We start from the raw sequence: 11,772 nt of genomic DNA, 5'->3' as shown, positions 1-11,772 counted from the left end.
AAAATCAGTTCTTGAACTGTTGCCTTCTCACCGTTATTGTGCAACGGCCGTTAAAAAATAAACACAATTTCCATCCATAGGCTGTATCGGAGAGTCTTGCTCACAATCTGGTTCACATACTATAGAGTCCACATATTAAAGTAAGCTAGAGAGCGGCGGGTTTCAGGAGACAAGTGCAGTGGCTGAACAATGGGGCGTTTGTTGGGGGCGGTGGTGCTTTAAAGGAGGCTTCACAAGAGTGTCAGGGCTAAGAATAGCGAGCCAATGGGCTAGCTGCTGCGGACAGCCCGATCACCAGGCTGCGAGGGCACGGCACAGGCAAGTGGAGCTGTGCTTCAGTCACTGCTGGCCAATACATCTAGTGCTTTCCCAAACCAGGAGCAGAAAGATTTTACAGAAAGGAAATTACTGCCCAGGAGATCCCAGACTGTGCTGCGTTCTCCCTCACAAGGATGATGTGCTAAACTTTGAAAAGTTTTGCAAAGAGGGGGAAAACTTTTTTTATTGACTTGGAGGAGAGGAGAGAGGAGCAGTCGTGTGTGCATCCTTGTACCTGCGTTATGGAAATGAGCCCGAAGCGACTGAAGTGTGCCTTGCCGCTGCTGCTGTTACTCGGTTGCTTCAATGGGGTCCACCTGAGGAGCCCAAGCTGCCATGAAGTGCGCACCGCTTTCCAGCTCCGTCAGATCGGGCCGCTCAAGTTGGTGCCGGACTTTCCCGGGACAGGTTAGCTTGGAGAAAAAAACACAATCTCCAAAACCATTTCAACTATCCTGTTTTTCAAACCTCTATTTAATTATCACGCTTGCATTTTTTATTTTTTGTTTGATAATTGGATTTCAGTATTTTGTTTGCATTTTCCAAAAGTTTTGCAAAATCGTGGTTTTATCTTCTGTGCAATTGCGGATTGTCTTTGTTGTTGCAGATAACCTGATCTTACTGAGGTGTCAGTTTCCTGTCTCTCCCGCGCAGATTTCTTCTCACCCCGCGGGTGAAACTGACAGGGGTGGGAGGGGGGTTAATTGGGGCAAACATTGTGACCAAGTAGTTGACAGTGTCCATCCAGACATACTGTCACAACCTTTTCAATAAATGATGGCAGGCAAGAGTTGCCCTCACTTCAATTTGTCCCAAGCCCTCTTTGCACTGTAATTTATAACAGTGTCACTGTCAGTCACGCATTATAAACGCCGGGAGGGGGATAGAGCGGGTGGAGGGGGAGATAGGAGAGGGGAAGGAAGAAGGAGGGTTATAGGGAGGAGCAGAGGAGGGGTCGGGAGGACAGGCAGGGAATGAGTAACCTGCAATCTACCAATAGTTATTGGGAATGTAGCCAAGGTTCTAATTTTGAATGAAGTCAGAGTGTACTGAATTTATCAACGTTCCTGCTATCAGGGTTTGACATCTTTTTCTACCTTTCGAAACATAAATTCTTTAATTCAAAGCCAAGTCAATTCATATGTTCTAACAACCCCCATTGTGTAGTTTAATTCAGATTATTGAATGTTCAGTTTTCTTTAGGCATGACTTTACATTGCCAGGAGTGGATATTTTTGCTCTGACTCTACTAGGTACAGTTAGGTGTATGGGAATTAAAGGGGAAGGCCTGAACTTTACCATCTGTGGGTGGCAAACAAGCCCATGTTGGCACATGACTTGACAATACTGCTCACTGCAGCTGAAGAGTGGAGAGATTTCTTGTTCCCTTGCTCTATAACATTTTTCTCTTCTGCTGATGGTGCTGACTGTTGCTGGGGTATGTTGCTATGGGCACTGACAGCTTGCCCAAATGGCCATTCTTCAGGCCTGGGGCCAGATGGTGAATGCTGGCAAGCTATTCGACCCCTGGATGATTCCCAGCTGAGCTATATGCTGTCACGATTGCACATTTTTAAATTTTTCTGAAATGGATGCTGGATGTCAATCGAGACCCTCACCTGAATCTTCCCCACTACCCTCTCTCCACCCAAATGCCTCCTGAACTCAGAGCAATTATAATGCTTGAGATTGGCTAACTCAGCACAGACTGAAGCTGGAGCCAAGGGCTTCCCTGCTCATTGGGACTTAATTTCACCCTACATTAACCCAGTGGTCAGGGCAGGGGTTCTGAGCTTTATAGATGTCAGATTTTGAATAAATATTTTGCTGCTGCAGTCCTTTTGTGGAGAGCTAAACATTCAGTCTTATCTGGGTCTGCGAGTACAACCACTTTCTACTCACTGTCCGCTTGATGGCCTTTGCCCATCCTGACGTCTATTGGGGAAATCTTTCTACGTAATTGGAAACCTGATCAGCCTAGAAAAGCCCTCAAAGCTTTAAAAGTGTTGTTCTACCTGAACTGTTTTAAATCATACTTTTATTGACAAACTGGTAGTGAGAAAAAGATTGGTGAAGACAAATGTAGGTCCCTTACAGTCAGAAACAGGGGAATTTATTATGGGGGATAAAGAAATGGCTGACCAACTTCACAAAGGAGGACACAAATATCATACCAGAAATGTTGGGGAACACAGGGTTTAGTGAGAGAGAGGAACTGAAAGAAATCAGTTTTAGTAGAGAAATGGTGTTGGGGAAATTGATGAGATTGAAGGCTGATAAATCCCCAGGGCCTGATGGTATGCATCCCAAAGTACTTAAGGAAGTGGCCCTAGAAATAGTGGATGCATTGGTGGTCATCTTCCAAGATTCTATAGACTCTGGAACAGTTCCTACAGATTGGAGGGTAGCTAATGTAACCCCACTATTTAAAAAGGGAGGTAGAGAGAAAGCAGGGAATTATGGACCAGTCAGCCTGATGTCGGTATTGGGGAAAATTCTAGAGTCCATTATCAAAGATTTTATAGCAGAGCACTTAAGAGAACAGTGGTAGAATCGGGAAGAGTCAGCATGGATTTACGAAAGGGAAATAATGCTTGACAAATCTACTAGAATTCTTCAAGTATGTAACTAGTAGAGTTGATGAGGGGGAGCCAGTGGATGTGATTTATTTGGACTTTCAACAAAGTCCCACATAAGAGATTAGCGTGTAAAATTAAAGCGCATGGGATTGGGGGTAATGTATTGCGATGGATAGAAAATTGGTTGGCAGACAGGAAACAAAGAGTAGGGATAAATAGGTCTTTTTCTGAATGGCAGGCAGTGACTAGTGGGGTACCGCAGGGATCGGTGCTAGGACCCCAGCTATTCAAAATATATATTAATGATTTAGATGAGGGAACTAAATGTAATATTTCCAAATTTGCAGATGACACAAAACTGGGTGAGAGAGTGAGTTGTGAGGAGGATGCAGAGAGACTTCAGGGTGATTTGGACAAGTTGAGTGAGTGGGCTAATGCATGGCAGATGCAGTATAATGTTGCTAAATGTGAGGTTATCCACTTTGGTAGCAAAAACAGGAAGGCAGATTATTATCTGAACGACTATAAACTGAGAGAGGGGAATATGCAGCGAGACCTGGGTGTTCTCGTACACCAGTCGCTAAAGGTAAGCATGCAGGTGCAACAGGCGGTAAAAAAGGCAAATGGTATGTTGGCCTTCATAGCGAGAGGATTCGAGTACAGAAGCAGGGATGTCTTGCTGCAATTATACAGGGTCTTGGTAAGGCCACACCTGGAATATTGTGTGCAGTTTTGGTCTCCTTATCTGAGGAAGGATGTTCTTCCTATTGAGGGAGTGCAGTGAAGGTTTACCAGACTGATTCCTACTCCTGTTCCTATTTTTCTATGAGTTAAATTGCCCTCAGTTGTTTCGATGAATCATACAGTACTATTCGGCCTATCATGCCTGTGCCAGCTCTTTGAAAGACTATCCAATTATTCCCACTCTGTTTTTTAGGCAGTGCATTCTAGATCATGACAAATCTGTGTGTAAGTTTTTTGGCAATTATCTTCAATCTGTGTCCTCTAGTTACTGACTTGCCTGCCAGTGGGAACAATTTCTCCTTATTTACCATATCAAAATCCTTTGTAATTTTGAACACCTCTATGCTAAATCTGTAGATAAATGAAGGTTGTGGAACTATAGGAGCATTACTGGCTGGGATCTGTGCAAGGGACTCAGAGACCCTCTTGAACAGCGAGAGTGAAGTTTATGTGCTTCTTATAGTTGTTGAAACCCAGGAGTTTGAGCTTTGAATGTGGTCCCAGGTGTTGTTTTTATTATTTTTCCCAGTATATTTAAAATGTGTCCAAGGATAAATCTGGCAGGTATAATCGTGGGGACACAGTGGTGTAGGGGACAAGGTAGAGTGAGGTTGCCTGTTAAAGGTCACAATCCAGTGATGCTCGCTGCAGCCGCTCACTCTGGACACTGAGTGAGGGCAGGATATCAACTGTTATGCCTCCTATAGTCTAATAAGCTGCAGGCATTTGGCAAGAGTTTTGTAGAATGTTGGTTGGCCACTTTGGGAAATTGTCGGCACGTGGCCTAGCATTTGGCAGTAGGGTCTCAGCAAATTGGCACCGCCAATGTCATATTGACACACGTGTGAGGCTCTGGAAGGCTGCTCATATTTTTGGAATTGAAAGAGTTGGTGCCTTCAGTAGACAAGGAAAGAGAATTTCTTACACTAATGTATGACAGTACATTTGATAACCCTACTGGAACCCACGAGGAAAATAAGACTTGCAAAGAAAGAATATGAGCATAGAATGGCAGTTACATAAAAGGGAACCCCAAAATCTTCTACTGGCATGTAAATAATACACAGGTAGTAAGAGCTGGGGTGGGGCCTGTTAGGGGGACAAAGAGGGTGACATATGCTTAAATCTGCAGGGCAAGACTAGAATAATTCATGAGTACTTTATATTGGTGTTCAAATGCTGACAAAATATCTGTAGATGCGGAGATGGCAGAGATAATGGATGAGATGAAAATTGATAGGCGGGGTGTACTGAAACGACTGGCCATTTTAAGAGTGGATAAATCACCTGGTCTGGGTGGCTTGGATCCCAGGTTGCTAAAGGAAGTGGGATTAGAGATAGCAGAAAGGCTTGCCATAATCTTCCAGTCTTCCCTAGATACTGAGGAGGTGTTAGAGGATTGGAGAATGACAAATGTGACACCCTTGTTCAAAAAAGGGTGTAAGGACATTTTTATTAACTACAGGCTGGTCAGTTTAGCATCAGTGGTGGGTAAGGCTTTAGAAACAATAATCAGGGAACAAAATGAACAGGCACTTGGAGAGAATTTGTGTTAATTAAGTAGTGCCAGCACAGATTTGTAAAAGGTAGATTGTGCTTGACTAATCTAATTGAATTTTTTGTTGAAGTAACAGAGAAGGTTGATGAAAGGAATGCAATAGATGTTGCCTTTATGGATTTAAGAAAGCATTTTTTTTATTCATTCATGGGATGTGGGCGTCGCTGGCCAGGCCAGCATTTATTGCCCATTCCTAATTGCCCTTGAGAAAGTTTGATTTTGACCAAGTACCACATAAAAGGCTGGTTAAGAAAATTGAGGCTCATGGAATAGGAGGGTTAGTGTCAGCTTGGATAAAAAAAAATGGTTTAAGGACAGAAAACAGCGAATCGTGGTAAATAATTGTTTTTCAGACTGGAGGATGGTAAACAGCATTGCTCCCAAAGGGTCAGTGTTAAAACCACTGCTTTTTTTGCTATATATAAATGACTTGGATTTTGGAATAAAGAGTAAAATTTCAAAATTGCTGATGATACCAAACTTGGAGGTGTGGCAGACAGTGAGGATGATACCAACCGACTACAACGGGACATAGACAGGCTAGCAGAACGGGCAGACAAGTGGCAGATGGAATTTAATGCAGAGAAATGCGAGGTGATCCATTTTGGCAGAAGGAATGGGGAGAGGCAATATAGACTTAACGGCACAGTTCTAAAGAGTGTCCATGAACAGAGGGACTGGGGTCAATGTGCATAGATCCTTGAAGGTGGCAAGACATATTGAGAGAGTAGTTAGCAAAGCATTTGGGATCTTCGGCTTCATAAATAGAGGTAATATTGACTACAAGAGCAGGAATTTTATGTCGAATCTTTATAAAGCTCTGGTTAGGCCACAACTAGAGTATTATGTCCAGTTCTGGTCACCACACTTTAGGAAGGATGTGAAGGTCCTTGAGAGGGTGTAGAGGAGAAGAGGAGATTTACCAGAATGATTCCAGGGTTGATGGATTTTAGCTACGAGGTTGGGTTGGAGAAGCTGGGGTTATTCTCCTTGGAGCAAAGGAAATTGAGTGGAGGGGGTTTGATAGAAGTGTACAAGATTACAACAGCTTTACATAAGGTAGACAAAGAAAAGCTGTTCCCATTAGCTGATGGTACAAGGACTAGGGGACACAGATTTACAGTTTTGGGTAAGAGATGCAGGGGAATGTGAGGAAGAACTTTTTTTACCCAGGTAATGACCTGGAACTTGCTGCCTAGAAAGGTGGTGGAAGCAGGGACGATGAATGATTTCAAAAGAAAATTGGATGGGCACTTGAGGGAAATAAACTTTCAGGGCTACAAGGTTAGAATGGGGGAATGGGACTGACTGGATTGCTCCACAGAGAGCCAGCATGAAGTCGATGGGCCGAAAGGCCTCCTTCTGTGTCGTTATGACTCTACTGAGCTAAGTGCACGGGACACCAGGTTACTGTAGCATCTAGTAGTAATATTTTTGTAAAGATGTATTGATTTTGTACTTCAATAAGGGTTTGATTTTCACAATCTCAGTACAGCCCAAAGCTCTTTACAACCACTGAACTTGCTGTTTGAAGCGCAAGTTCCCACAAACAGCAATGTGATGATGATCAGCTAATCTGTTTCAATGATGTTGGTTAAGGGATAAATATTGGCCATGATAATAGTGCAATGGGATCTTTTATTTTCACCTGAGAGAGAAAACAAGGCCTCAGTTTAATGCTTTACCCGAAAAGCAGCACCTCTGACAGTGCAGCACTCTCTCAGTACTGCACTGCAGCGTGAGCCTAGATTTTGTGCTGATGTCTCTGGAGTGGGATGTGAACCCACAGTCTTCAGACTCAGAGGAGAGAGTGATGCCATTGTGCTGCAGCTGACACACTGTACTAACTTTTACTGCGGGCTTAGGGAGGAAGAGTGAGCCCCAAGTTCGCACTTGCCGGAAGCAGAACCGGCTTGGCAATTTTACTGGAGGCGACCTCCAGATGGCTGCTTGCAGACCCGCAGTCCAATTAAGGACGGCAGCCGGGCTCCTGACGCTGCTAGCCCAATCAGAAGGCTGGCAGCTCTGAAGCCTCAGCAGTGCCATTGGGAGAGATGAGTACTGCTGGGTCAGGTCAAAGATCTTGGGGCACCTCAAAATGGAGGTGCCCTCAGACAGGTAAGTACAAACAAAAAATTTAGGGGGCTGCTGGGTGGAAGGGAAATCCCTGCGGAGATATCACTGGGGCTGCAGCGGCTGCCTTTCATAGCCACAGCCCCCTCTTTGGGCCATGGAACCTCCAGCTCCGCCATTGGCAAAATGCTGGCAGCCTCATAAAATGGCCCTTAATAGGCCCTATAATTATGCAAATCAGCTGCCTGCCTCAGCGGAATGGGCAGTTGATCCACTTGCAGCCCACCGCTGGGAAACCTCCCCCCCCCCCCCCCCCCCCCCCCACCCCCACAGTGGGACTGCATCGGCAAACCATCCAGATGTGCTCCCCGATATTTTACCAGGCCCTCTGCCTCCGTTACTGCCACCCGGGGGGGACCGGTAAAATTCACTGTGTTTACTGTCTCATTCTTCCCACAGAGAGGATGTTACTTGGTGTCTGCCCTAAATGAATCTGTTTTCACTTGGTGCCTGTGAGTGAATTATGCCATTGTGACTCTTGTGCCACCCCTTGTTGAGACCATTATTTGGTCCCCACCGCGCACCCCCCCCCCCAACTCTGCCACCCCACCACTTTTACCCTAGCTGAATCTTATTTGCTCCCAAACTTGCTTTGTTTCTCTCTTCATTCCAATGAGAGTAAACTCTCCATTATCAGATCCATTCAATAGGTTAAACATCTCTCCAGTCCTGACAGTTTTCAAAACAATTTTATGAAATGTTTGGACATTTTTCTCTCATTTTTATTAAGGTTTTTTCTCCTTTTTAAAATGCCTTTTATTCCTGATCTAAGAACCACATCTTGCACTTAAAATAGAAAGACGCCCAAAGTTGCTTCATAGCGGCATAAGACGTAAAAGAAAAAAAGAACTTGCATTTATATAGAGCCTTTCACCACATCAGGATGTCCCAAAGCACTTTACAGCTAATGAAGTACTTTTGAAATGTCATCACTGTTGTAATGTCGTGGAACATGACACTCAATTTGCACACAATAGCTCCCACCAAGAGCAATGTGATAATGATCAGATAATGTGTTTTTTAGTGATGTCGGTTAAAGAACAAATATTGGCCAAGGCACCAGGAGAACTCTCCTACTCTTCTTGGAATAGTGCCAGGGATCTTTTACATCCACCTGTGAGGACAAACTGGGCCTCACTTTAACATCTCATCACAGAATCTCATGAGAGTACAGCACTCCTTCAGTACTGCACTAAGGCCGATGCACCTTCTAAACTGCGTGGGTACGCGGTCACACAGCAATTGGGAACTTATCACTTAGGGAATAAACAGGCCATGCACAACCAACGTCCCTTTAAGATGTGCAACCTCATAGCAATCTTAAAGGGATTGCACAGTGCAACAAACAGGCTGTGTACAGTGAAGAGAAATTAGAGAGAGCACTGACTGAGGTGTCAGCCTAGATTATTTGGTTAAATATCTGGAGTGGGAAATGAGCCCAATACTTTGTGACTCAGAGACTAGAGTGCTATCAACTGAGCCAAGGTTAGAAGTGTGATTTTGGCAATTTAGGGAAGACTCCTTCACTGACTGTTACCCTCCCTCGGTGCCTGTCCACATCAATACAGCTGCGTTCAAGGATTCTCTGTGGACTGTGTGACTGTAAACTGATGAATTAAGACACTCTCAGTAAGGTTTTGGAAAGCCTTGACAAGTTGAGGGCTGCCGAATTATGAGGCTTGAAGCAAAATTCTTTTATTTTGATGGAATTCCAGGATCTTGACCTGTGTTTTGGCGATCATAATCCTTGTTTCTGTCTGTTTACAATAAGGGCCTTTGCTTAATAGTGTCTAAGCAAATGGTTCTGTTACTGCATGGGATTGACTTTAGGATTCAATCCAATTTTTTAGGGTGGCTTTGTTATCTTTAGGGTTTTGTTGGCATTTATGATTGGTTTTCCAGGCGGACTTTCTCAGGAAACTCCCAGCTCAAGTTCTGCCAAGTTAGCAACTGCCACAGGTTCTTAGTGCTGCAGATCCCATGTTATTTAAAGCTTTGTCAGACACTGCCTATGCTCTTGAGCAAAGTCTCCTTTGTGGATGTGACGTAAGGCTTTGTACTTAGCTGCTATGGTGTAAACTCTGCTTAAACTCTCGTTGTACTGCAGCCGCTGTGATGTAAAGGCTTGTCGTACTGTAGCTGCTGTGATGTAAAGGCTTGTCGTACTGTAGCCGCTGTTGGTTAAAGGCTTGTCGTACTGTAGCCGCTGTTGTTTAAAGGCTTGTCGTACTGTAGCCGCTGTTGTTTAAAGGCTTGTCGTACTGTAGCCGCTGTGGTGTCAAGGCTTGTCGTACTGTAGCCGCTGTGGTGTCAAGGCTTGTCGTACTGTAGCCGCTGTGGTGTCAAGGCTTGTCGTACTGTGGCCACTGTGGTGTGAAGGCTTGTCGTGCTGTGGTGTGAAGGCTTGTCGTACTGTGGCCGCTGTGGTTTAAAGGCTTGTCGTACTGTAGCCGCTGTGGTGTCAAGGCTTGTCGTACTGTGGCCGCTGTGGTGTCAAGGCCTGTCGTACTGTGGCCGCTGTGGTGTCAAGGCTTGTCGTACTGTGGCCGCTGTGGTGTCAAGGTTTGTCATACTGTGGCCGCTGTGGTGTGAAGGCCTGTCGAACTGTAGCCGCTGTGGTGTGAAGGCTTGTCGTACTGTAGCCGCTGTGGTGTGAAGGCTTGTCGTACTGTAGCTGCTGTGGTGTGAAGGCTTGTCGTACTGTAGCCGCTGTTGTTTAAAGGCTTGTCGTGCTGTGGTGTGAAGGCTTGTCGTACTGTGGCCGCTGTGGTGTGAAGGCTTGTCGTACTGTGGCCGCTGTGGTGTGAAGGCCTGTCGTACTGTGGCCGCTGTGGTGTGAAGGCCTGTCGTACTGTGGCCGCTGTGGTGTGAAGGCCTGTCGTACTGTGGCCGCTGTGGTGTGAAGGCCTGTCGTACTGTGGCCGCTGTGGTGTGAAGGCCTGTCGTACTGTGGCCGCTGTGGTGTGAGGGCCTGTCGTACTGTGGCCGCTGTGGTGTGAGGGCCTGTCGTACTGTGGCCGCTGTGGTGTGAGGGCCTGTCGTACTGTGGCCGCTGTGGTGTGAAGGCCTGTCGTACTGTGGCCGCTGTGGTGTGAAGGCCTGTCGTACTGTGGCCGCTGTGGTGTGAAGGCCTGTCGTACTGTGGCCGCTGTGGTGTGAAGGCCTGTCGTACTGTGGCCGCTGTGGTGTGAAGGCCTGTCGTACTGTGGCCGCTGTGGTGTGAAGGCCTGTCGTACTGTGGCCGCTGTGGTGTGAAGGCCTGTCGTACTGTGGCCGCTGTGGTGTGAAGGCCTGTCGTACTGTGGCCGCTGTGGTGTGAAGGCCTGTCGTACTGTGGCCGCTGTGGTGTGAAGGCCTGTCGTACTGTGGCCGCTGTGGTGTGAAGGCCTGTCGTACTGTGGCCGCTGTGGTGTGAAGGCCTGTCGTACTGTGGCCGCTGTGGTGTGAAGGCCTGTCGTACTGTGGCCGCTGTTGTGTGAAGGCCTGTCGTACTGTAGCCGCTGTTGTTTGAAGGCCTGTCGTACTGTAGCCGCTGTGGTGTGAAGGCCTGTCGTACTGTAGCCGCTGTGGTGTGAAGGCCTGTCGTACTGTAGCCGCTGTGGTGTGAAGGCCTGTCGTACTGTAGCCGCTGTGGTGTGAAGGCCTGTCGTACTGTAGCCGCTGTGGTGTGAAGGCCTGTCGTACTGTAGCCGCTGTGGTGTGAAGGCCTGTCGTACTGTAGCCGCTGTGGTGTGAAGGCCTGTCGTACTGTAGCCGCTGTGGTGTGAAGGCCTGTCGTACTGTAGCCGCTGTTGTGTGAAGGCCTGTCGTACTGTGGCCGCTGTTGTGTGAAGCCTTGTCGTACTGTGGCCGCTGTTGTTTAAAGGCTTGTCGTACTGTGGCCGCTGTGGTGTGAAGGCTTGTCGTACTGTAGCCGCTGTGGTTTAAAGGCTTGTCGTACTGTAGCCGCTGTGGTGTGAAGGCCTGTCGTACTGTGGCCGCTGTTCTTTAAAGGCTTGTCGTACTGTGGCCGCTGTGGTGTGAAGGCTTGTCGTGCTGTGGTGTGAAGGCTTGTCGTACTGTGGCCGCTGTGGTTTAAAGGCTTGTCGTACTGTAGCCGCTGTGGTTTAAAGGCTTGTCGTACTGTGGCCGCTGTGGTGTGAAGGCTTGTCGTGCTGTGGTGTGAAGGCTTGTCGTACTGTGGCCGCTGTGGTTTAAAGGCTTGTCGTACTGTAGCCGCTGTGGTTTAAAGGCTTGTCGTACTGTAGCCGCTGTGGTGTGAAGGCCTGTCGTACTGTGGCCGCTGTTCTTTAAAGGCTTGTCGTACTGTGGCCGCTGTGGTGTGAAGGCTTGTCGTGCTGTGGTGTGAAGGCTTGTCGTACTGTGGCCGCTGTGGTTTAAAGGCTTGTCGTACTGTAGCCGCTGTGGTTTAAAGGCTTGTCGTACTGTGGCCGCTGTGGT

General features: G+C 46.9%; 1 protein-coding gene across 2 annotated transcripts in view; it reads left to right on the top strand.

The window, feature by feature from the left end:
- Window positions 1–313: 313 nt before the first annotated feature.
- The window catches only part of gpc5b (glypican 5b), a 687,302-nt gene continuing 675,843 nt past the window's right edge, over window positions 314–11,772 (top strand). For both annotated transcript variants that reach the window (XM_068041839.1, XM_068041840.1), the window contains exon 1: window positions 314–726. In XM_068041839.1, the coding sequence (XP_067897940.1) occupies window positions 561–726 (166 nt within the window). In that variant the 5' untranslated portion in view covers window positions 314–560. The remainder of the gene's footprint in view (window positions 727–11,772) is intronic.

This window comes from Heterodontus francisci, chromosome 11, assembly GCF_036365525.1.
Source record: "Heterodontus francisci isolate sHetFra1 chromosome 11, sHetFra1.hap1, whole genome shotgun sequence".
In the NCBI taxonomy this organism is placed as follows: Eukaryota; Metazoa; Chordata; class Chondrichthyes; order Heterodontiformes; family Heterodontidae; genus Heterodontus; species Heterodontus francisci.
The sequence above is the reverse complement of the archived record's forward strand: the minus strand, read 5'-3'. Positions and strand labels throughout refer to the sequence as shown.